Here is a 23,482-nt window from a genome sequence, read left to right on the forward strand (position 1 = left end):
GAGACGAGGCTGCAACTCCATAGATGGCACTGTTGCATTGCACAGATTAAACATAGGCTACCAAGGCTTACATTTCTGTTCAAATATGTTGTGCATGCAGCATAATAATAAATACTCCCTTGATAAAACTCTCTCAAACACTCGTCAAAAATATTTTAACATGAGACAGACAATCTGAGTAAATAGCAAAAAAGCCACCCAAACCAATCTGCATCTATTTAAAAATTAACAGCATTGTTTCGTTTCATTTCATTAGCCACAACCAGGCCTGATTACTACCAGTCAGACCTGAAAAAAACAACAAAAAACACATAAATAGGACCCGTCTGACCACAGGAAGTAGGCTTAAAGATCTCAAAAAGCAACATATCATGATCGAAAGAATTTAAAGAAGCACTGCACCATGAATACTGCTCTCTACCACAAAATCCTAAAGCCTGGCCATCAGATTGTGACCTTAATCTGAAGAACACACCTAGTTTATCTAGCAGGACAATGATCAGAAGCACACCAGAAAGTGCAAATACGAATACCTAGAAAACAATAATTAATAATAACGTCTTGGAGTGGCCTAATAAAGTCTGGACTTAAATCAGATAGAGATGCAGACTTTTCATGCCTGTTCGTGGGTCATATAAATAATAAATAATAATTAAATCATAATGTAGAAACTGTCTTTTGTATCTACTCATGTTATCTTTGTGTAATATTAAAATTATTTTGAGGATCTGAAACCCTTCAGTGTGACTACAAAGCAAAAACAGAAGAAATCTGTTGGGGGTAAATAGACAGCACTGCATACGCACACGTTAACTGCTGTGGATTATCATTTTTCTGCAAGACAAGAGTAGCAAAGAGTAGAACCAGCTTCCCTATCCTGTGGTGACAGGAGGCGAGCTCCTGGGGAGGCAGGCATTAGAGACAACCAACTGTGCATCTACAACCCAGTCAACTTGTTTAGGTGTTCTTTACTACAACTAACCAACTAACTTAAGTAATAACCTCAAAGGATAAAGAGACACCTGTATCAACTTGTTAAGGAATGGCCTAGAAACTACAAATAGATTCATTGTTAGAGCTGCGGTAGCTGGACTTTGTCCAGACTGGGGCCTGCAACACAAAATAAAGGACGAGGTTTGGTTACAGAGCAACAAAACCTACAGTGGACTGTAGCAGGTTGAAACCCAATCCCTTTGTTCATTTTAAAAGCTAGGTAAATGTTTGGAACATGCTGAACCCAATGTGTATCACATCTCAGAAAATCATTATGTAGTTTTAACCCTATTAAGATTGAAATAAGGCCCAGATATCTTGTCAGTTTGTTGGAGTCAAACCTAAAGCTTGTAAGTGTACTGTCCCAGAAGTTCACAAATAAATAATTTCCTGTTTTTTTATTAGAAATAGTGAAGCATATATAAAAATTTTGGCAGATAATGAGTTTATGGCCAATAACAATATAAATATACATTTCCCTACCATTTCAACAACGTGAAAAAAACAACCAGACTGTTGACATTGCTTCTCTGCTTCAGTTAAACACCCCACAATCCTGCACTGCATCACTATCACTGTCACATGACCCAACAGGTACCAAATGGCCAACCCCCCAGTGAACATCGGTTTTTAATTGATATCAGCCCAGACTTACTTAAGGGAAAGATACTGATATGTTAAAAAATGGCTAACATCGTCCGATACAGATGTTCACGCCAATATATCATGCATCCCTAATTAGAAATGTAAGATTTTTTTAAGTTCCAGGCAGGACCTTGAGTTCATTGTGCAGTGTGTTCCCTGAACTGCTGAGACGTCGGTGGCTGGCAGGTTCACGTTCCCCAAACAAGCTTTAAGTGTGGGATCAATACTGAGAGCAGACACAGGTCAAGAACTGACATTTTTCTTCCTAAAACTTTATTGGTTGTTTGCTTTCACCCATCCACATAGAAAAATTATACACACAATACTTAATGATACATATACTCTGCAGTAACCAGTTATTCTACTTCCTTTGCATCTTCTTTTCGAGAAATCAATCATGACTCAAAGTCAAGCATTGAACAAGCTGAAACTTACTGCAAAACATGGGTAGAAGTAGTATTTTATTGTGAGCATTCTTAACACTTATGACCACATAAAGAATAGATATATTCATGAATATACAGAAAATTAACAGACATCACTTCTGCCCACCACTTCTAGTGTTTCAGATATTGTAGGCTGATTAGTTCCTGGTAAAGATACAGAAAGTTTCCTAAGAGATTAAAATTGCTGCTGAAGATGATGAAGAGGATACCCTCTGTGACACGATTCATCCACACCCGGTCACTCTGGATCATAAACACTCCTGTACGTTAAGACAGAACGAGAGAGAATAACCATTGTAGGCACAGAAGGCTGTTCATACATACATTATATACACCTCCATAAACCTTCTGATTGACTTTGGAGAATAACGACACAGCTAGAGTCACTGCAGATAACAGAAGACACCACCCTTTTAGTGGGCCGTGTTAAAATAAACAGAACTTTAACTGTTGTACCACAATGTTAACCTAGATGACAATGTAAAACTAGAGCATGAAGCAGAGGATGCTCATCACTGTGGAGAATTATTTCTGTCCCTGTGCAAACTGTAACACCAACAGAGTGCTTTAGCTCCTCAAAGCTGCCAGTCTGGACTGCATGGCTTCAATGTCCTCCTCCGTCTCTTCGTCCGAGGCAGCAGCTGCTCCAGCAGGTTGCAGTTCTGGAAGGGCATCCGTGACTTTGCTTGGAGCTTTACCAAGAGCCCCTAACAGACCAGAGCAGAACCAAACATGTTAAGTTTCATTGGTTTAAAAGTGCATTAGTTTTTATAAATGTGTAGAAATTAAAATCTACAACAAAACAGAAATGTGCTTAATGGTTTTCCCCTAAAATCCCCACCTGCTGTAATCTCAAAGAGGATCTTGTCAACTTCCTCCTCTGCTGCCTCCTCCATCTCCTCTCCATCTTCCATGCTCTCAAATGTGTCCTCCAGCATTTCCTCAATGATGCCAGCCTAAAAGTTTTCCCCAAAGAAATGTACACTTAAGTATTACTTGCCCCTTTATTGATAGCAAATGTTATTTATTAGATTGTAGTTTTATTCTTCTTCATAGGTTCAATCAACTGAATACTGCTGACCTTCATCATCTCCTTTGAAAGTTCCCTCATTGTGGCCTGGATCTCTGGGATTTTGACTAGATTCTGCATGGCTTTCATAACTTCTGTGCTCTTCTGCAGGGCGCCAGCTACACGAACCACGGCTAAAAAACAAAAAAATGTGACTGAGCAGACCACAACAGGAGGTGTGCTACCTAACGAAGGAGGCTGCGCTCCACCACTCACCCAGTTGATTCTTCATGCTGAGAAGCACCGAGTTCATTTGAGCTTTGGAGGCATATAGTTTTGTGACAGCCCGTTTTGACTGAATCATTTCCTTTGCGAGGACCACACAAACATCTTTCTGTCCCTTTTTGGCAGCATCTTTGATGGATCGTTTAACCTTTTCCTCCTCTCTTTGAATATCTGAAAGAAAAGGCTACGTAAGCAACAACACATGCTGCTAATTACAACCTACTGTGTTTACAACTGTTATTCCTTTTAATTTAGTTTATTGACGTAGCACCATTCAAAACAAATGTCATTCCAAGGAACTTTACAAGGAAAAATGGGAACAACTGATGTATCAGATATATAGTTTATTATTAGATCAATAAAATCATATGAACAGAATAAGATTCAGTTAAATGCATTCCATTTCAATCCAAGTTATAAGACAATGCAGCTAAATTAAATTTAAAATGCCAATTATTAAAACGTTATCTAAGGAAGCGCAGCCGATTTCATTGAGTCATTGACTTTGCAGCAATCCCTCCTCCTGGGTAAGCACAGTGGAAAGGACCAATTCCCTTAAAACAGGCAGAAACCACCAACAGAACCAGAACCATGCTCACTGTGAGGAGAAGTCTGCCTCAATCGACTGGGAGTTGGAAGGACAGAAAGCAGACACACAAAACACAGAAGCACTGGGGTACTGTCGATTAATGGCAGCAGAAGCTCTGTTGGTTTCTTTTTCTCAAAGAGAAACACAGTTAAACAGATGATCTCTAAACCAGTAAAGAAAATACATGTTGATAATTAAAAAATTTAAATTAAAACCACCAAAATTTTTAATCAAACTAATAATATTACACAGAATTTGCTTACACACAGATATGTAATAATGTAAGGATATTCCAGCTGCTGACCCTGGATGTGGAATGAAGCAGATTTACTTGTAGAGTACTTTGATGTGAGATTGGTTGTGAATTGGTGCTATATAAATAAACTGAAATTTAATAAACAAATACCAAGTATATTATTTCCTTTATCTCGACTGAAATTAGGCAACTCTTTTCCGTTTGCAACATGAGTTGTGGAAAATCTGACTGTTTTATTTGTAAACATCAAGAAATGTGAAAATGGTTCACGAGCTTTAATGAAAATCTGTAAAAACAACAAAAACAAGTAAAGCACCATAGTCTACTGTTTCTACAATGACAAATAACAACAATGACAGATTATAGTTTGGTTATTTTTTGATTGTGCTGATTTAGAACTTGCTTTGCATAATCCAGTTAAATATGTCAACCACTATTATTTCATTTATTGAATACTTGAAAATTATATGCAGTGGCAGTTTTGTTGTATGCAGAAATGTCATTTTTTAATGACCAGAAATCTTTCTGACCCTTACCTCGAATTTGTCTGTCAATCACTCTCATCTCCTTTCTAATTTTCTGAGACCACTCATTAATCTGCAATGACACATTGGAAAACGAACGGAGTTAGAACATCACTAACAGCTGCACTGTATTTGTAAACATTATATATTCATGTATTAATAAAGCTGACCTAATGTCATAGCAGCAGAAACATCATCCGGGTTTGTTTACATTGATGGGACTGACAACTGAGAGCATGTAGACTAACAGACATACCTTCCACAACAGTGAATGAAAACAATTACAAACAACAACCGCGGCTTATTTTTAACAGGATGTGAATCATTTATTCAGTTAGTAACAACAGCAGTGTTGGTATCGAGAAAAATATTACAGTTCAGTCCGCGGTGGTCACACTGACAGCTAGCGTTAGCCAGTTGAGAGAGACTTTCTGCACACGTCTAACTACGATCTGAATTCAAATAGTGACTCCAAATATTCGCCATAAAGTACTCACAAGCTCTTTGGGGGGTTTATCCGGTGTCCTGCCGAACAGCCCCATGTTGTGTGCTGGGTTTAAACCAAACTAACCTCTCTAACTAAAACCAGCTAGCTGGGCGAGCTTGTTTTACGAGCACTTCCTGGTTTACAAACGGGTCACTCGGGCTGCATTCAGACATGAAAAAACCTTCAGTCCACACGGTTCTCAACCACTAAGCAAACCTAAAAGTGTCGTAGTGAAGCTGAAACCGAACGAGACACTTAAAACAAGAAAGCCGTTTAAAAACAGAAAAAGGACAAGGACAGATCTATGGCACCTTTAAATGTTTGTAAGGAGTCCCATCTTCTTATTTCCTACAAGTTTGAGTATAAAACACATGAGTTATTTTTCACATTATTTCACAGTGATGGAATACAGTTGAAACCAGCTATTTACATACACTGTATAAAAGGTGCCAGAGGCGAGGAGTAACTAACATTTACTTGAGTAACGTTTTGAAAAAAACGTACAACTATGAGTAGGTTCACTGCAGCGTAATTATCCAATTTAATTTATACGCAATTTATTGGCTTATCAGCGCGCCTTTAGTTTCCTTACTGAATGAAGAACAAAGAAGTTTTAATCAAAAATACAGCTTATCTACATAGTTTATGTTAAAGTGAGACTTCTGGTTTGTAAACAAGCTTTATTGTTCTAATTACATTTTTATCTGCTAATCCTGTGGAGCCATTTGGAGGTTAAGTCAACAATATACAGTACGATGTCACTGAAAGTACTTTATACGATACTAACATATATACATTACCTACTTTAAGTTCTGATTTCAAAAGTTTTATGTTCTGAATAAAAGATTTGAAAATGTGTTTTTTTTCTGCCTGAGTTATTCATTTTGTAATAATGTTATTTGTTTTTTCTAAATTTTAATTTATTCTTCAAAATACCAGAACAAAACTGTATATTGTTTTCCTTCTGTTTACATCATGTTCACAAATTAAATCAGATGTAATGATCAAACAGCTATTCAGTACTTGAGTAGCTTTTCTTTTTGACAAATACTTTTTTTACTCTTAAGTAATTTTTTTAAGGACTACTTTTGACTTCTATGAGTAAAAATATATTGAAGTAATTTTCTTCCAAAGTTTTTTCTATTTGCTAAATGCCAGAAGAATGAGAGAGAAAATCTAGATTTTTAATTCCTAAATTTACATGATTAGTATTTGGTAGACTTGCCTCGGGTATCCTTCCACAAGCTCCTCACAATAGTTTGCTAGACTTTTGGCCCATTGGCCCTGATAGAACTGGTGAGACTAAATTATGTTTGTATGCCGATTTCAGGACTATATGAAAAACAATGGTGTGTGTGTGTGCATGTAATTCAGTTATAACAGCTTGTGGGGACCAAAGCCTAGTCCCCATGAGGGAAAAAGCTGTTGTTGGATTAGGGGTTAGGTTTAGGACTAGGTTGTGAATTACGTTTAAGGTTAGGTTTAGGGTAAGAGTCAGAGTTAGGCCATATAACCGAATGAAAAAAGAATGGAAGACAATGCAAAGTCCATTAAGGATAGAAAAACCCTAACTGTGTGTGTGTGTGTGTGTGTATGTGTGTGTGTGTGTGTGTGTGTGTGTGTGTGTGTGTGTGTGTCAGCGGCGAGGCAGCTGAGGGCAGAAGCTCTCACCTGAGAGGCTGAATTGAGAGCAAACGTGCTCGCAACGTCACCCCCTTGGTTCAGTGACGTAAACAAGCGCCATTTTCACCGTGAGGTTCTAGATTGTTCTGTGATCGATTGGCTGATGCGCCAATGACGTGCAGCCCTCTGAACGGGACGCAGCCAATCAGAGAGTTTTAGGGGCGGGTTCGAGCAGCATCCTCGCCGTCAGTGGTACTGGGTGATGTTAGGGCGGCCTCGGAGTTGGAGAATCCGTTCTGGACCTCGTCTCTTCAGGGATTACTCTGAACGAGTTTGCTATAAACAGCCCAGCTTACATAAGAGCGGATAAGTCACTTTGTTCAGCCCCAGGAAGCCTGGCTTTGTTTGCAGAACTGGAGACCTAGTCTCTTGTCAGTGCGGGTTTTGCGCAGGAGAACTCAGAGAAGGTGCATTTAGGTGCTCATCATGTCAGTGGTTGGCATCGATGTGGGTTTCCAGAACTGTTACATCGCTGTGGCCAGGAGCGGCGGCATTGAAACGGTGGCCAATGAATACAGTGACAGATGCACACCGTGAGTATTAACGTAGAACAGCATCATGGACGGCAGGGTTGTTACGCAATATTTAGTCTAAAGGACGCATTGGCTGCGCGCAGTGGTAGTCCTGCTCATGCATCGTAGGTTCTGGTGGCGGTGAACTCTAGGCCAGGTACCGGTCCAGGCCTGGTGCTGATGGGTTATTCTAAGTGGCAGTAATCTGAAGTTAAACCTGTGTCGTGCACCAACTGAATGAAGAAACCCAAAGATGTCATGGTGTTAATTATGTGGCATGGAAATATCAGCTATATTTTAGAGCAATACATGTTAACATAACACAGCGACACTGGGTGTTGTATGACCCTGAAACACTGCCTCGCCTCCATAAAATTCTCCAGGATCCAGTCCAGAAATGCTACTGACTTCATCCCAAAACGACACTCGCACATCCAGGATAACAGACATTATTCTAAGTTATGTCCATGCTGGCTTCAGTGTGTCCAAACTGCATTTGCAGCAGCTTCTTGCAGGGATGTGCTGCTGCACTTGACTAAATGGAGCAGTGAATATTTGTGTGGCAAGGTGAAACTAGGGAGTGCCTTGTCACTGGCAGCCAGTGGGAACTGGATCCCATCACGTTGCGAGAATTGTAACACAGTTGCAATTACAGTGACATGATAAAGTATGCCTCACAGATTCCTTCTGTTTTTGCTTTAATAATTCATCTAAGTGTTTCAGATCAGCAAACTAATTTTTAAAATCTGACAAATATAACCTAAGTAAACACAAAATGAAATTTTCAAAGTATGATTTTATTTATTAAGTGGAAAAAGCTATCTGGTTGTGTCACCCTTGGCAGAAACAAGGGACTGTTATAATTCAGTCACACTGGATGGTTTTCAAATCCTGAAAATTCCTGTTTATGGGGTTGCCATAGCATCTCAGTTAGATTTACATCTGAACTTTGGCTAGGCCATTCCAAAACCTTATTTTTTTTTTTCAGCCATTCAGAGGGGGACATGAGTTTGGGTTGCACTTGAGCTTAAGGTCACAAACTGATGGCCAGAGGTTCTCTTTCAGGATTGTCTGGAATAGAGAAAAATGCATGGTCCTCCTTGAACTGCCACCTTAACGTGGTGGAGGGGTTTGAGTGCTCGAATGATCCTAGAGGCTATGTTGTCTGGGGCTTAAATGCCCCTGGTAGGGTCTCCCATGGCAAACAGGCTCTAGATGACGGGTCAGACAAAAAACGGTTCAAGAACCGCTAATGACGACTACAAAATCGAGGCACGTGACGTCGTCCGGTACGGCGGAGCCGGGGTCCCATCCTGGAGCCAGGCCTGGGGTCGGGACTCTTCGGAGAGCGCCTGGTGGCTGGGTTGCTCCTCGCGGGACCCGGCCAGGCCAAGCCCAAACGAGATAGGCGAGACCATCCCCCAGTGGGCCCACCACCTGCAGGGGGAACCGTGAGGGACCGGTGCAAAGAGGATTGGGCGGCGGACGAAGGTGGAGACCTCGGCAGCCCGATCCCCGGATCCTTAGGCTGGCCCTAGGGACGTGGAATGTCACCTCGCTGGGGGGGGAGGAGCCTGAGCTTGTGCGGGAGGTTGAGAGATATCGACTAGAAATAGTCGGGCTCGCCTCCATGCACAGCGTGGGCTCTGGACTCCTCGAGAGGGGCTGGACTCTCTTCTACTCTGGAGTGGCCCACGGGGAGAGGCGGTGGGCTGGGGTGGGTTTGCTTGTCGCCCTCCAGCTCAGCCGTCTAGTGTTGGGGTTTACCCCAGTGGATGAGAGGGTCACATCCCTGTGCCTTCGGGTTGGGGAGAGGTCTCTGACTATCATTTCAGCCTAGGGGCCGAGTGGTAGTGCGGAGTACCCGGCATTCTTGGCGTCCCTGTAGGGGGTGCTGGATAGTGCCCCTCCCGGGGACTCCATTATTCTGCTGGGGGACTTCAACGCCCACATGGGAAACGACAGTAACACCTGGACAGGAGTGATCGGGAGGAATGGCCTCCCCGATCTGAATCCGAGTGGTGTTTTGTTATCGGACTTCTGTGCTAGTCATGGATTGTCCATAATGAACACCATGTTCAAACATAAGGGTGTCCATCAGTGCACTTGGCACCAGGACACCCTAGGCAGGAGGTCAATGATCGACTTTGTTGTCGTATCATCAGACCTTCGGCCGCATGTTTTGGACACTCGGGTGAAGAGAGGGGCTGAGCTGTCCACTGATTACCACCTGGTGGTGAGTTGGATCCGCTGGGGGAGGAGAAAGCCGGACAGACTTGGCAGGCCCAAGTGCATAGTGAGGGTCTGCTGGGAACGTCTGGCGGACCCCTTGGCCAGGGATGTATTCAACTCTCACCTCCGGGAGAGCTTTGACCAGATTCCGAGGGATGTTGGAGACATAGAGTCCGAGTGGACCATGTTTTCCGCATCTATTGTCGATGCTGCTGCCTGTAGCTGCGGCCGTAAGGTTTGCGGTGCCTGTCACGGCGGCAATCCCCGAACCCGGTGGTGGACACCGACTTTAAGGGACGCTGTCAAGCTGAAGAAGGAGTCCTATCGGCTGTGGTTGGCTTGTGGAACTCCTGAGGCGGCTGACGGGTACCGTGGGGCCAAGCGTGCCGCAGCCCGGGTGGTGGCAGAGGCGAAAACTCGGACCTGGTAGGAGTTCGGTGAGGCCATGGAGAAGGACTACCGGTTGGCCCCGAAGCCATTCTGGCAAACCGTCCGGCGCCTCAGGAGGGGGAAGCAGGCTTCACCAACACTGTTTATAGTGGGGGTGGGGAGCTGCTGACCTCGACTGGGGACATTATTGGGCGGTGGAAGAAGTACTTCGAGGATCTCCTCAATCTTGCCATCACGCATTCCCTGGTGGAAACAGAGGCTGGGGACTCGGGGTTGGACTCTTTCATCACCCGGGCTGAAGTCACCAAGGTGGTTAAAAAGCTCCGTGGTGGCAGGGCTTCGGGGTTGGATGAGATCCGCCCTGAGTACCTCAAGTCTTTGGATGTTGTGGGGCTGTCATGGTTGACACGCCTCTTCAACATTGCGTGGTGGACGGGGACAGTGCCTTTGGATTGGCAGACTGGGGTGGTGGTCCCCCTAGATAAGAAGGGTGACCGGAGGGTGTGTTCCAACTACAGGGGGATCACACTCCTCAGCCTCCCTGGAAAGCCCTACGCCAGGGTATTGGAGAGGAGAGTCCGGCCGATAGTCGAACCTCGGCTTCAGGAGGAGCAGTGTGGTTTTCGTCCCGGCCGTGGAACACTGGACCAGCTCTATACCTTCTACAGGGTATACCGGCAGTATGGGATGCTGTCAAGCTGAAGAAGGAGTCCTATCGGCTGTGGTTGGCTTGTGGGACTCCTGAGGCGGCTGACGGGTACCGTGAGGCCAAGCGTGCCGCGGCCCGGGCTGTGGCAGAGGCAAAAACTCGGGCCTGGGAAGAGTTCGGTGAGGCCATGGAGAAGGACAACCGGTTGGCCTTGAAGCGATTCTGGCAAACCAGTGTGGTTTTCGTCCCGGCCGTGGAACACTGGACCAGCTCTATACCCTCTACAGGGTACTTGAGGGTTCATGGGAGTTTGCCCAACCGGTCCACATGTGTTTTGTGGACCTGGAGAAAGCATTCGACTGTGTCCCTGTGGGGGGTGCTCCAGGAGTATGGAATCGGGGGCCCTTTACTAGGGGCCATCCGGTCCCTGTATGAGCGGAGCAGGAGTTTGGTCCGCATTGCCGGCACTAAGTCGGACCTCTTCCCGGTGCATGTTGGACTCCGGCAGGGCTGCCCTTTGTCACCGGTCCTGTTCATAACTTTTATGGACAGGATTTCTAGACGCAGCCAAGGGCCGGAGGGGGTCTGGTTTGGGGACCAGTGGATTTCGTCTCTTCCTTTTGCGGATGACGTGGTCCTGCTGGCCCCTTCTAGCCAAGACCTACAGCATGCACTGGGGCGGTTCGCAGCCGATTATGAAGCGGCTGGGATGAAGATCAGCTCCTCCAAGTCCGAGGCCATGGTTCTCGACCAGAAAAGGGTGGCTTGTCGTCTTCAGGTCAGAGGGGAGTTCCTGCCTCAAGTGGAAGAGTTTAAGTATCTCGGGGTCTTGTTCACGAGTGAGGGAAGAATGGAGCGGGAGATTGACAGACGGATCGGTGCGGCTGCCACAGTAATGGGGGCGCTGTGCCGGTCCATTGTGGTGAAGAGAGAGCTGAGCCGAAAAGCAAAGCTCTCAATTTACCGGTCGGTCTACGTTCCTACCCTCACCTATGGCCATGAACTTTGGGTCATGACCGAAAGAACGAGATCCCGGATACAAGCGGCTGAAATGAGCTTCCTCCGTAGGGTGGCCGGGCACTCCCTTAGAGATAGGGTGAGGAGTTCGGCCATCCGGGAGGGGCTCGGAGTAGAGCCACTACTCCTCCACATCGAGAGGAGCCAGTTGAGCTGGCTCGGACATCTATACCGGATGCCTCCTGGACGCCTTCCTCGGGAGGTGTTCCAGGCATGTCCCACCGGGAGGAGGCCCAGGGGGGGATTAAATAGCTTTTACTCCAAATACCCTAAATAACACATTTTCAGCACTGTGACAGAGTTGCATCAAGGTGGTTCCTGTTTTCCTCATTTCAGACAGGATGAGCTGAATTCTGAAGGTGAACTGGTTTATTTCACTGCCACACTTTGTGGTTCTTCCTCAGACTCCCCTGTGACATTTTCCTAATCTCAGCACTCAATGTGTAAAATATTCAGTCTATCACATCTCCTTATGCTGCTACACGCCTTACATCCCTTCTAATATACTCCTGTGTTTGATTGCATTAAGGGCTTGTGTGTCTTTGGCCTCCAAAAACCGGATGATTGGAAATGCAGCCAAGAGTCAGGTAAGATATGCCATACCATTTTGTCTCCTAGTTGTATTCTTACCCACCACTCCATTGGGTACATCTGTTCGATGGCTTGTTTACTCCAATCAAGAATCAGCAAATCACATGGCATCAACTGAACTAAGTTAGGCAACCAGGTGTTTTAAAAAGACACACTGCTGAAGTTTAGCATCAGAATGGAGAAGAAGGGTTTGGAGTATTTCAGAAATTGCTGATCTCCTGGGATTTTCATTGGAAACCATCTTACAGATTTACATAGAATGGTCCGAATTAAGAGAAAATATCCAGTAAATGCCCTGTTCATGTCAGAGGTCAGAGAAGAAGGAGACTTGTTTAAGATGGTGGAATAGCAACAGCAGCTGAAATAACCACTCGTTACAACCAAGGTATGGAGGACACCACTCCTGAACACACAACATGTGGAACCTTTGCCCTCTTTCCACTGGCTCTATTTAGCCCAGCTCCGCTCCACTCGGCTTGCTTTCCAATGCTATTTTTTCCGTACCGCTAAATAGTTTTTTGGTCCCTGCTCCTGAGCAGGTAAAACCAGGGCTGACTAGAGACTACATGTGATGTGAACAGACTGCTGTTCACTGATTGGCCATGGGACCAGGATAAATGAGAAGGTTTTTGAAGAGGTAGTGCAGAAAAAAGTTAATAATACTCAAGAGTGACTACAATAATATTAAGGACCACAATGATGTTATTATTTACAAATCGTAAACCATGCCTGAAGGCTGAAAGAAAAGAAAAAGGACAGCCTTCTGAATTACACACAGGCGGAGCGCTGTATTTAATAACATCCTATACCAGCGAATCACACATAAAATCAGCTGTTCAGATTGCATCTAAAAGCTCTTCTGTAGTTCATAACTTTCCAAAATGTTTCTTCTGCGTTTCTATCAGATTATAACAAACTTCAGAAATACTGTACATGGCTTCAAAAAGTTTCATGGCCGAGCATTTGATGACCCGTTCGTCCAATCAGAGAAAAGCAAACTGCCTTACAACCTACACAAGCTGGCCAATGGAAGCACCGGAATTAAGGTAGAGCACTTTACCCTGTCACTGGTTCTGTTTCTCTTAATACGCTCTGCTGACTCTGCACATCATTATCGTCCTTTAAATTAATCCCTTCAAGCATATTTCTTCAGCTCGTTTTTACCTGGCCTCATCATTTTGAACTGTTTACAGGTGCGGTATTTGGATCAGGAGAAGGTTTTCACCGTGGAGCAGATCAGCGGAATGCTGCTCAACAAACTGAAGGAGACGTCAGAGAGCGCGCTGAAGAAGCCGGTGGTGGACTGCGTGGTCTCTGTGAGCGCTTCAAACATTTCTGACTGCTGTCAGCGTAGCTCAGAATGGTGCCGGGAAATTAACTGATACCCGGCTTCTGGTCTTGCAGGTCCCGAGCTTTTTCACAGACGCTGAGAGACGGTCAGTCCTCGATGCGACTCAGATTGCAGGGCTGAACTGTCTGCGGCTGATCAACGACACCACAGCAGGTCAGTGTTCTTTGGTTTATGCCCAGAAAAAGCTGAAGGAAATGTAAATGATGCAAATAAACACTTTATTCTGAACAGTGGCGTTGGCTTATGGCATCTATAAACAAGACCTCCCAGCTCCTGAAGAGAAGCCCAGAAATGTGGTGTTTGTGGACATGGGACATTCATCATTCCAAGTGTCCATCACTGCTTTCAACAAGGGGAAACTCAAGGTGAGCCTTTTTCAACCTGTAACCACAGATTTACATGTGATTTTATGATTTAAATTTAAGCCCAAGCGTTCTCAATCACTTGTCAGGTCCTTGCCGCAGCGTTCGACCCGTACCTCGGAGGGCGTAACTTTGATGAAGCCTTGGTGGATTATTTCTGCGAGCAGTTTAAGACAAAGTACAAGCTGAATGTGAGGGACAACCCGAGGGCTTTGCTGCGGCTGCACCAAGAGTGCGAAAAGATGAAAAAGCTTATGAGTGCCAACTCTTCTGACCTGCCTCTCAACATAGAGTGTTTCATGAATGACATCGATGTTTCCAGCAGGATGAACAGGTCAATTCTTTGTTTTTTGTCTTTTAGATAAAGCACTCCTAATGTAGGACTACATCATTATACACTGGATGTAAAAGGTGTACACACCCCCATTAAAAGACCAGGTTTGGGTTATGTTAAAAAGTGAGGCCAAGAGAAATCTTCCACTTTTAATGTGACATATAACCTGCACATCTTTGTTGAAAATATGAAATATATAATATATAATATTGTGGCTGCAATATTTAACCCTCTGGGGTGCCTTGACAATTTTTGTGCTTTTTATTCATTTATAACTTTGGCTGAGGTGATGGCCTAAAATCTGGCTAGGGTCTGTATTTTGGGAGAAATTTCAATTATGTTTTTAACCCGTTGTGTCTAATATTCCTTTTAAACTAAAAAAATAAAAGTCTGTGTTTCTTCTGCATTTTTGTGCCCCTTAACATTTTTTTCATGTTACTGCAACTGAATTTTTACCAATTTGCACACATGGGATTGGAAAAAATTATTTTCACAACTGTTTTCACAAAATTAGTATCAGTGTTTCTCCAGGTACTCCAGCTTCCTCCCACAGCCTAAAAAATGACCAATAGGTTAATTGGTCTCTCTAATTTGCCCTTAGGTATGAGTGTGTGTGCATGGATCTTTCTGAGTTGGACTTGAAACCTGTTCAAGGTGTATCCCCGGCTCTCGCCCAATGACAGCAGGAGATAGGCACCAACCCCCCTCAGTCCTGCATGGATAAGTGGGTATAGACAGTGAATGGATTTACACAATAAAAATAAAATAAAATACCTCAGTATCTATGTTGGCAGTTTTTGAAACCCCTAGGCTTAGATAATAACTCCCTCCAATAAAACATAAGAAATTATTAGATTAATAAAATTAATTTTTTTTATGAAAACAATCACCAAAACTAGCATATAAAGCGATAACAATTCAGAAAGATTAATAATATTGTATGTATAGTGACGACTTTAAAATAGTGTTTTTTTTGTGTCCAAGGGGCACAAGTACAGCACAACCTGAAGGAACCCAAAGGGTTAAACTACTGTACTTGTACCAGTGGACACAGCTTTTGGTTTACCTACTGCACGCTGCAGCAGTCTATCTACATGGATCATCCTGACTAGCCAATAGTTCTCCCTTTTTAGGCAAAAAATGATTAAAATCTGTCAGATTGTGCACAGCCCTTTGGAGGTCAGTCCACAGATTTTTAATTGGGTTCAGGTCTACGCTCTGGCCAGACCAATCCCAAACCTTTGCTACCCTATTGACTGGTATTTGGAGTGGTTTATAATTCAAAGTGCTCCACCTTGATTTCCTCAGATCCATCCTTCATGCTTTTGGGAGACCTCTAATGAGGTTTTCTTCTTAAAAAAATCTCCCATTTTGTTTTACGCCTGTAGACCTCCTGCAAGCCTTCTTGAACCGTTTTCTCCTCATCTTTCATCAGCTGTTGTAGGACGTCCATTTCTTGCCAATTTCACGCCATAGTTTCTCCACTTGATGATGAGTGTCTTCAATGTGTTCCCTGGTCTATATTGTCTTGGAAACGTTTTGTACCCTTCTCCTGACTGATACCTTTGAACAGTGAGATCTCTCTGATGCTTTGGAAGGTCTCTGTGGATCATTGCCTTTTTTTAGGAGCTGTGACTAAGAAAATGTCAGAAAAAGCCTTATAGGAAGCTGTGTGCTGAATCCTTTTTAACGTGAGTTTGAATGTGGCAGATAATTCTAAACACATCTAAGGCCTCAGTTATAAAACGGTGGGCACCTTTATGTTTTTTATCAGGTTATAAGTCATTTTGAAGTTGGAAGAAGTCAGAAATTATTTATTTGCTTTAATTTTTTTACATCTCCACTGTTAAATCAGTTTAACAGTGCTGTGTAGACTTTATATACATTGTAAGTGCTCTTTGTGTGTCTACAGGACCCAGTTTGAGGAAATGTGCGCTCAGTATCTGATGAGAGTGGAGATGCCGCTGAAGACAGCCTTTGAACAATCAAGTATGAACCTCTGAAAATATTATCTCAATCTGATCACAAGGTAGGGTTTTTCTCAGTAGTGTTTGTGGATTTTTGGATAGAGTTGAGTCGGGACGACATCTATGCAGTGGAGATTGTCGGAGGAGCCACGAGAATCCCGTCAATCAAAGAGAGAATCACCCGATTTTTCTGCAAAGACGTCAGCACCACCCTCAACGCTGACGAAGCTGTAGCCAGAGGCTGTGCACTTCAGGTGGGAGTCCTCTCTGACAACAGCAGCTTGTAGTTTTAGTGACTCAGGACATTAGCCTCAGAATGTAGACAGTGCATTCACTCTTTGTGTTTTCTGTGCTTGGATGCAGTGCGCAATTTTGTCTCCAGCATTTAAGGTTCGGGAATTCTGCATCACAGATGTGGTTCCTTTTCCGATCACTCTCCGGTGGAAATCCCCCACAGAGGATGGACTAGGGTAAATATATCATGTCAGAAGCTCAATTCATTAACACCATGATAGTGTTTTGTAGTTGTTACTCTGCAGAACGTGGAGATTAGACCGAAGTTTGTTTTTCCTTCTACTGCAGAGAGTGCGAGGTTTTCAGTAAGAACCATGCTGCTCCTTTCTCCAAAGTGATCACGTTCCACAAGAAGGAACCTTTTGATCTGGAAGCGTTCTACAGTAGTTCTCAGGAGCTTCCCTACCCAGACCACAGGATAGGTACTGGTTCCGATTCTGCCTTTTTTGCTGCTCCTGCTTTTACAAAAAGAACACCTTATCCACAACATGTTCTTATACAGTAGAGTGAAAAAATATTTTCCATCTATAGAGATATTACTCTGTTTTTGTCAAAAATGCCAAACACGTTTTAATATCAGACAAAGATCATCAAATAAACACAGAATGTAGTTTTAAATGATGATTTATTTTATTAAGAGAAAAAGCTATCCAAAGCAACCAGGTTATATGTGAAAAGTAATTGACCTGTAGGCCTTGATAACTGATCGGGTTGGAGCAACCTGTTTAAGGTCAAGCCACAGCATCTCAATTGGATTTGGGTCCAAACTTTGGCTATGTCGTTCTAAAAGCTACATTTTATTCTGTCTTTCAAGCAATCCAGAATTGTACTTGCTGCTGTGCTTTGGACTATTATCCTGCTGCATAACCCAAGTGTGCTTGAGATTAAAGTCAGAAATAGACAAACATTTTCCTTCAGGATTTTATGGTAAAGAGCAGAATTCATGGATCCAGTGACTTCTTTTCTTATCTTGTCTTGAACATCTTTAGATCAACATGATGTGTTGCTTGTTGAGATCTTTAAGCCTACTTCATGTTGTCAGGCAGGTCCAACTTAATCGATTTCTTGATTTTACAGATCTTGCAGAAATCTGGCCTGGATGAGTTTGGTGAAATTGAGCTCAGCTTTTGACACACCGTGTTTAATCACAATTAATTTATGATTTAACAAGGGGATCCATTACTTTTTCTCACTAGACCAGGTTGGTTTGAATAGCTTTTTACCCTTAATAAATAAAATAATAATTTGAAATCTCCTCTTTGTATTTACTCAGGCTATTTCTGTTAGATATTAAAATTTGTTACCTGTGCCCTCTTAGGTGGGAGGTTCATCTTTTTAACTTCCTATTATCACTCAGACGCATTTTACGTAGCCACTGTCATTGAAGTGGTTTATTAACCGGCTTTGTCTATTACCAGGCTGCTTTTCTGTGCGGAACGTGGTTCCTCAGCCGGACGGAGACAGTTCTAAGGTGAAGGTCAAAGTGCGCATCAACATTCACGGCATTCTCAGCGTGTCCAGCGCGTCGCTGATAGAGAAGCTGAAAGGTGAAGCAGAGGACATGCAGATTGAATCGGAGCCACCGGTACAGAATGAAGGCAGAGCAGAGGAGCAGGTAAGGTTCTGATCTCCACGCGGACTATATTACACAGAAAACTGGTAGTGTAATAACATACAATATTCTGTTTTATAGGTGTATGATTCATGGGAAAAGTATGCAGCATTCAGACAGTTATGTGCAAAATGTGTTGGGTCATCCAAGTTTTCATTAAACTTTTCTGTAATGTTTTAAATCTGCCTGTGTCAACAGTTTCTGAAAGTCTTGCAGTCCAGTACCTGAACATTATCGGGCATTAAAAGGCTCCTGGACTCAGGGAACATGAACTGGTGTAGTCTAAAAACATATTTATACATCCAGTGTGGATGTCTGGACAGTGGTTGTCCTTCAAACAGCCAAAAATATATTGTTGGCCTTCAGAATTTGCATGCATGCTGCTTCAAAAATAATATCCTATCAAATATTGCATCCAAGTAATCCTATACGATTGCAATATTGGAAGCATTTACAGGGGTTGGACAATGAAACTGAAACACCTGTCATTTTAGTGTGGGAGGTTTCAAGGCTAAATTGGACCAGCCTGGTAGCCAGTCTTCATTGATTACACATTGCACCAGTAAGAGCAGAGTGTGAAGGTTCAATTAGCAGGGTAAGAGCACAGTTTTGCTCAAAATATTGATATGCACACAACATTATGGGTGACATACCAGAGTTCAAAAGAGGACAAATTGTTGGTGCACGTCTTGCTGACGCATCTGTGACCAAGACAGCAAGTCTTTGTGATGTATCAAGAGCCACGGTATCCAGGGTAATGTCAGCATACCACCAAGAAGGACGAACCACATCCAACAGGATTAACTGTGGACGCAAGAGGAAGCTGTCTGAAAGGGATGTTCGGGTGCTAACCCGGATTGTATCCAAAAAACATAAAACCACGGCTGCCCAAATCACGGCAGAATTAATTGTGCACCTCAACTCTCCTGTTTCCACCAGAACTGTCCGTCAGGAGCTCCACAGGGTCAATATACACGGCCGGGCTGCTATAGCCAAACCTTTGGTCACTCATGCCAATGCCAAACGTCGGTTTCAATGGTGCAAGGAGCGCAAATCTTGGGCTGTGGACAATGTGAAACATGTATTGTTCTCTGATGAGTCCACCTTTACTGTTTTCCCCACATCCGGGAGAGTTACGGTGTAGAGAAGCCCCAAAGAAGCGTACCACCCAGACTGTTGCATGCCCAGAGTGAAGCATGGGGGTAGATCAGTGATGGTTTGGGCTGCCATATCATGGCATTCCCTTGGCCCAATACTTGTGCTAGATGGGCACGTCACTGCCAAGGACTACCGAACCATTCTTGAGGACCATGTGCATCTAATGATTCAAACATTGTATCCTGAAGGCGGTGCCGTGTATCAGGATGACAATGTACCAATACACACAGCAAGACTGGTGAAAGATTGGTTTGATGAACATGAAAGTGAAGTTGAACATCTCCCATGGCCTGCACAGTCACCAGATCTAAATATTATTGAGCCACTTTGGGGTGTTTTGGAGGAGCGAGTCAGGAAACGTTTTCCTCCACCAGTATCACGTAGTGACCTGACCACTATCCTGCAAGAAGAATGGCTTAAAATCCCTCTGACCACTGTGCAGGACTTGTATATGTCATTCCCAAGACGAATTGACGCTGTATTGGCCGCAAAAGGAGGCCCTACACCATACTAATAAATGATTGTGGTCTAAAACCAGGTGTTTCAGTTTCATTGTTCAACCCCTGTATATTGTAGTGATGATTGGGATTGCATATGTTGTGCAGTACTAATATAGTCTATCGCATGACAGCAAATTTTGCAAAGAAGTCAAGTACTCTGTTACAAACATCTTGACTTAAAGACTTGACTTGTTGTTTACTATGAAAGAGCGAAGATAATACAGTTTGTGTAGCAACAACCTGAACTGCAGTTTTATACTCACCTGAAACATAAGAAAACTTGTTTTTTTATACTTACTATGGCTGGTATGAAATAACTCAATGTGTTTTTGCTTAGAGCAAAATGCAGGTGGAGCAAGAGGGTCAGAGCCAGGGTGACCAGCCGAATGAGGACAGCAACTCCAACAGTAAGGTCAGTCAGGCGCCATTTGACACACGTGCAACGTTTTACAGTATGTAGCTTCCCTGGTCCTCAACAGTCACTGTCCTACAGGTTTTAGATGTGTCCATGTGCTAGCATTCCCGTTTTAAATGATTACATCACCTCCTCCACATGCATCAGGTGCTGCAAACAGCCTTTTAGTTCATTTAAATCAGGTGTGTGGCTACAGGGACACATCTAAGACAAGCAGGACAGCAGGCCCTGAGGACCAGGGAGTGAGGACCTCTGGTTTGCATTGTATGAGTCACACACACATCCTGTTGTCTCCTGAATGCCTAGATAATTGATGCTAATGGGATCCTGCAGGTCTGAAACAGATTATTCACACTGTACTGATTCATTTATTCTGACATAAATTACATGGAAAAATATTAATTGTAGAATAATTGGTAGAGGTTTTACTTTGTGTCTCCTTTCTGTTGATGCAAATGCATGTTTAACATATATGTGCATCCATTATTTTGTCCAAGGAAGGGGCAGCTGGAGAAAAGCAGGATGCAACAGCTGAGGGCAGCAAGCCAAAAGTCAAGGTGAAGAGTATTGATCTTCCCATTGTGGCCAACAGCATTCGGCAGCTGGACGAAGATGTTCTTACTAACTTTGTGGAGTATGAGGTGAGAGATGCTGCCGCCTTTAAAAGCTGAGTCATGCAAAATATGAAGTACACAGGTGGAAGATGCTAAAAGGAGAACATCTGCATGGTAAAAGGAGAATGTCAGTAGCTCTAATGCAACAACCCTTTTCTGCCTCATGTAATTATTTTAATTGTGTAAAAGTGAGAGGTTAAGTGCTCCTTGGACATATGCCTCAGTGTTAGCTGCTGCTTCAAAAGAAGAGTTAAAGGGTTTAAAAGTGGCTCAGCTGTCTTCACCCATAGCAACATTTAATTACACCCAAAAAAAAGTCCATTCTCTCAATTTAGCAAAACAAAAATGTGTCCTGTGTGTCTCTGTGTTGCCCCGTCATGGACAGGGCAGTTGTTCAGGGTCTATTTGCCCCTCGCCCAGTGTGCTCTGCAGACATGTATTCGGTGGACTTAATATATTTACCGTTTACTTTTTCCCTTCCAGCGTCAGATGATTTGCCAGGACAAACTGGTGAAAGAGCTGAACGATGCTAAAAATGCAGTAGAAGAGTACGTGTACGATCTGCGGGAAAAGCTCTGTGGGATGTTTCAAAAGTACATCACCGAGGAGGTAACTACCACATTTTCTCTTTAACACAACAAAGACTTTTATAACTGAGCAGACGTAGCAATGTGGTGCTCCTGACATTGGTAACAGGACAGTAACCGGCTGACGCTGATGCTGGAAGACACCGAGAACTGGCTGTATGAGGAAGGAGAGGACCAACCAAAACACATCTATGAGGAGAAGCTGGGTGCTCTCAAGGTTGGCCTTTATTTTCATTTTGGCCCTTTGAGATGACATCTCTACTATCTAATGGGAATCTGCAGATTTCAAAGTGGCAGTACTCATTAAAATAACGTAATTTTCCAGAGGTTTGGTGAGCCCATACAAGAGCGGCACAGAGAGAGTGAAGAAAGGCCGAGAGCTTTTGAAGAACTTGGGAAGAAACTGCAGCTCTACATGAAGTTTGTAGATTGCTACAAGCAGAAGGTGAGCTTTAAAAAAAGGCATCTGTCTTTAATTCCTTAATGAACCTGAAAGTTCTTCCTAACTGTTGTCTTGTTTTCTGAAGGACGAACGTTTCTCACATTTAAGTCCAGAGGACGTGAGCGCTGTGGAGAAGTGTGTGAATGAAAGCATGGATTGGATGAACAACAAAATAAATGCACAAAGCAAAGCAGCAATAACTCAAGACCCAGTGGTTAAAGTAGCAGAAATCATTGCAAAACTCCAGGTATGAACAGATAATTAACATGTGCACCATTAGTGAGGCTCAGACATGCCAATTGCACTAACTGTCAGTTTCCATCCTATCCAGGAACTGGACGACATTTGTGGTTCGGTTACCAACAGGCCAAAGCCGGTTGTGGAGGAGGCTGCTGATGTTAGCGATCAAAACAGCGGGGCCCACAACGGCCCCACAGCCAGGCAGGAAGCAGACGACAAGGGAAACCAGCACCCAAAGCCTGGAGCTAAACAGATGGAAGTGGACTGAGGACCGAACTCTGACAATCATCACCTCGTTTTCCATCATGCTCCTCCTACGAAGTAGAAAAATAAAAGTTGGGCTCATGTCTCAGTCGTCACCAGCCTCCTCAGTGGATTGTTTTCGTGTCCTCACCCAGTGGACCTTAAGCCTTCAAACCGTTCATTCCCATGTGTGACAGTGCTGTGCTTGTCTCTCTCTCCTCTTCCACATGCAAACAAAAGAGTTCTGTAACTGGTTAAATTCAGATTGTATCAGAAAGATCCATCCAGTATCACCAGTAATCCCAAAGACCAGTGAGAATAATAAGTACTGTCCAAACAACTGTTAATGCAGAACAATTAGTTCACATGCGAAAATACAAATCCTGAATACTCATCTGTTTCTAATGGGTTAAGGTGATGCTTCTGTCTAGGAACTGTAAATATGATTTTAGTAAATAAAATCAGACTGAATAAATATGCGCAATAATGTCTTATTTCTAATGTTACAAGGAAAATGTGTGGAACACCACATTTATTTAGGAAATTCCATGTTTTCATTACTTTTTTCTTCTTTCAGAGTAATAAAATGTAAAGATGGCTAAAATAGGCATTTACTTTTAAAACCTCCATCATGTTCAAGAGATCGACTGTGCCTCGATTCATGGGATGTGAAGACAGTCTACCAACAAAATGCTTTTAATCTCTATCAACAAATGTGAAGACAAAGGTCTTTTTATAGCTTTAAATGAGGAATTTAGAAAAGGAGCTTTAGGTCTGTTAGATCAGCTTTGCTTTTAGTTGTTTTCTCCATTAATGCTTTATGCATTCACTGCACTAATATAATGGAGCCTTAATATGAGCAAAAATCACATGAAACACTATGAGCCTTTCCATATAAATGTAATTTCTGCTTAACTTTTAATTTAAGTTTTTTTTATACCCAAAATTTAAAGAAACAGTACATATGTTTTTAAACTGCATCCATGATCATTGATTCTAACATGGACACAGAATACGTTTCATTGCTATTACATTTTATGATGTTATACTCTTCC

The 23,482-nt window shown here is 43.1% G+C and overlaps 2 protein-coding genes across 2 annotated transcripts; one reads left to right on the top strand and one right to left on the bottom strand.

Moving 5' to 3' along the window:
- Window positions 1–1,889: 1,889 nt before the first annotated feature.
- chmp3 (charged multivesicular body protein 3) lies at window positions 1,890–5,402 on the bottom strand. The gene is made up of 6 exons (XM_047344922.1): window positions 5,245–5,402; window positions 4,760–4,820; window positions 3,370–3,549; window positions 3,166–3,287; window positions 2,926–3,040; window positions 1,890–2,791 (listed from the first exon to the last, which is right to left on the bottom strand). Exons 1-6 carry the CDS (start codon window positions 5,287–5,289, stop codon window positions 2,652–2,654), a joined length of 663 nt encoding a protein of 220 aa, XP_047200878.1. The 5' UTR covers window positions 5,290–5,402; the 3' UTR covers window positions 1,890–2,651.
- A 1,672-nt stretch (window positions 5,403–7,074) lies between these two features.
- Window positions 7,075–22,902, top strand: hspa4l (heat shock protein 4 like). Its single transcript, XM_047346267.1, has 19 exons — window positions 7,075–7,450; window positions 12,247–12,304; window positions 13,214–13,354; window positions 13,502–13,624; window positions 13,713–13,812; window positions 13,891–14,024; window positions 14,111–14,355; window positions 16,268–16,344; window positions 16,425–16,576; window positions 16,686–16,792; window positions 16,905–17,038; window positions 18,035–18,231; window positions 20,224–20,298; window positions 20,799–20,942; window positions 21,399–21,524; window positions 21,612–21,719; window positions 21,828–21,947; window positions 22,030–22,191; window positions 22,276–22,902. The coding sequence occupies exons 1-19, from the start codon at window positions 7,344–7,346 to the stop codon at window positions 22,450–22,452; spliced, it is 2,487 nt and encodes an 828-aa protein (XP_047202223.1). The 5' UTR covers window positions 7,075–7,343; the 3' UTR covers window positions 22,453–22,902.
- Window positions 22,903–23,482: the final 580 nt, after the last annotated feature.

This window comes from Girardinichthys multiradiatus, chromosome 19, assembly GCF_021462225.1.
Source record: "Girardinichthys multiradiatus isolate DD_20200921_A chromosome 19, DD_fGirMul_XY1, whole genome shotgun sequence".
NCBI lineage: Eukaryota > Metazoa > Chordata > Actinopteri > Cyprinodontiformes > Goodeidae > Girardinichthys > Girardinichthys multiradiatus.

Bases quoted from the DNA above. Each gene is read 5' to 3' on its own strand.
- chmp3 (XM_047344922.1), bottom strand. From the start codon at position 5,289: ATGGGGCTGTTCGGCAGGACACCGGATAAACCCCCCAAAGAGCTT. The intron at 3,041-3,165 runs GTCAGCAGTATT...GAAAACTTTTAG, and splicing joins TTTCAAAGGAGATGATGAAG to GCTGGCATCATTGAGGAAAT. The intron at 2,792-2,925 runs GTGGGGATTTTA...CTGGTCTGTTAG, and splicing joins CCTCTTTGAGATTACAGCAG to GGGCTCTTGGTAAAGCTCCA.
- hspa4l (XM_047346267.1), top strand. From the start codon at position 7,344: ATGTCAGTGGTTGGCATCGATGTGGGTTTCCAGAACTGTTACATCGCT. The intron at 16,793-16,904 runs GTAAATATATCA...CTTCTACTGCAG, and splicing joins CCCACAGAGGATGGACTAGG to AGAGTGCGAGGTTTTCAGTA. The intron at 20,943-21,398 runs GTGAGAGATGCT...TTTCCCTTCCAG, and splicing joins CTAACTTTGTGGAGTATGAG to CGTCAGATGATTTGCCAGGA.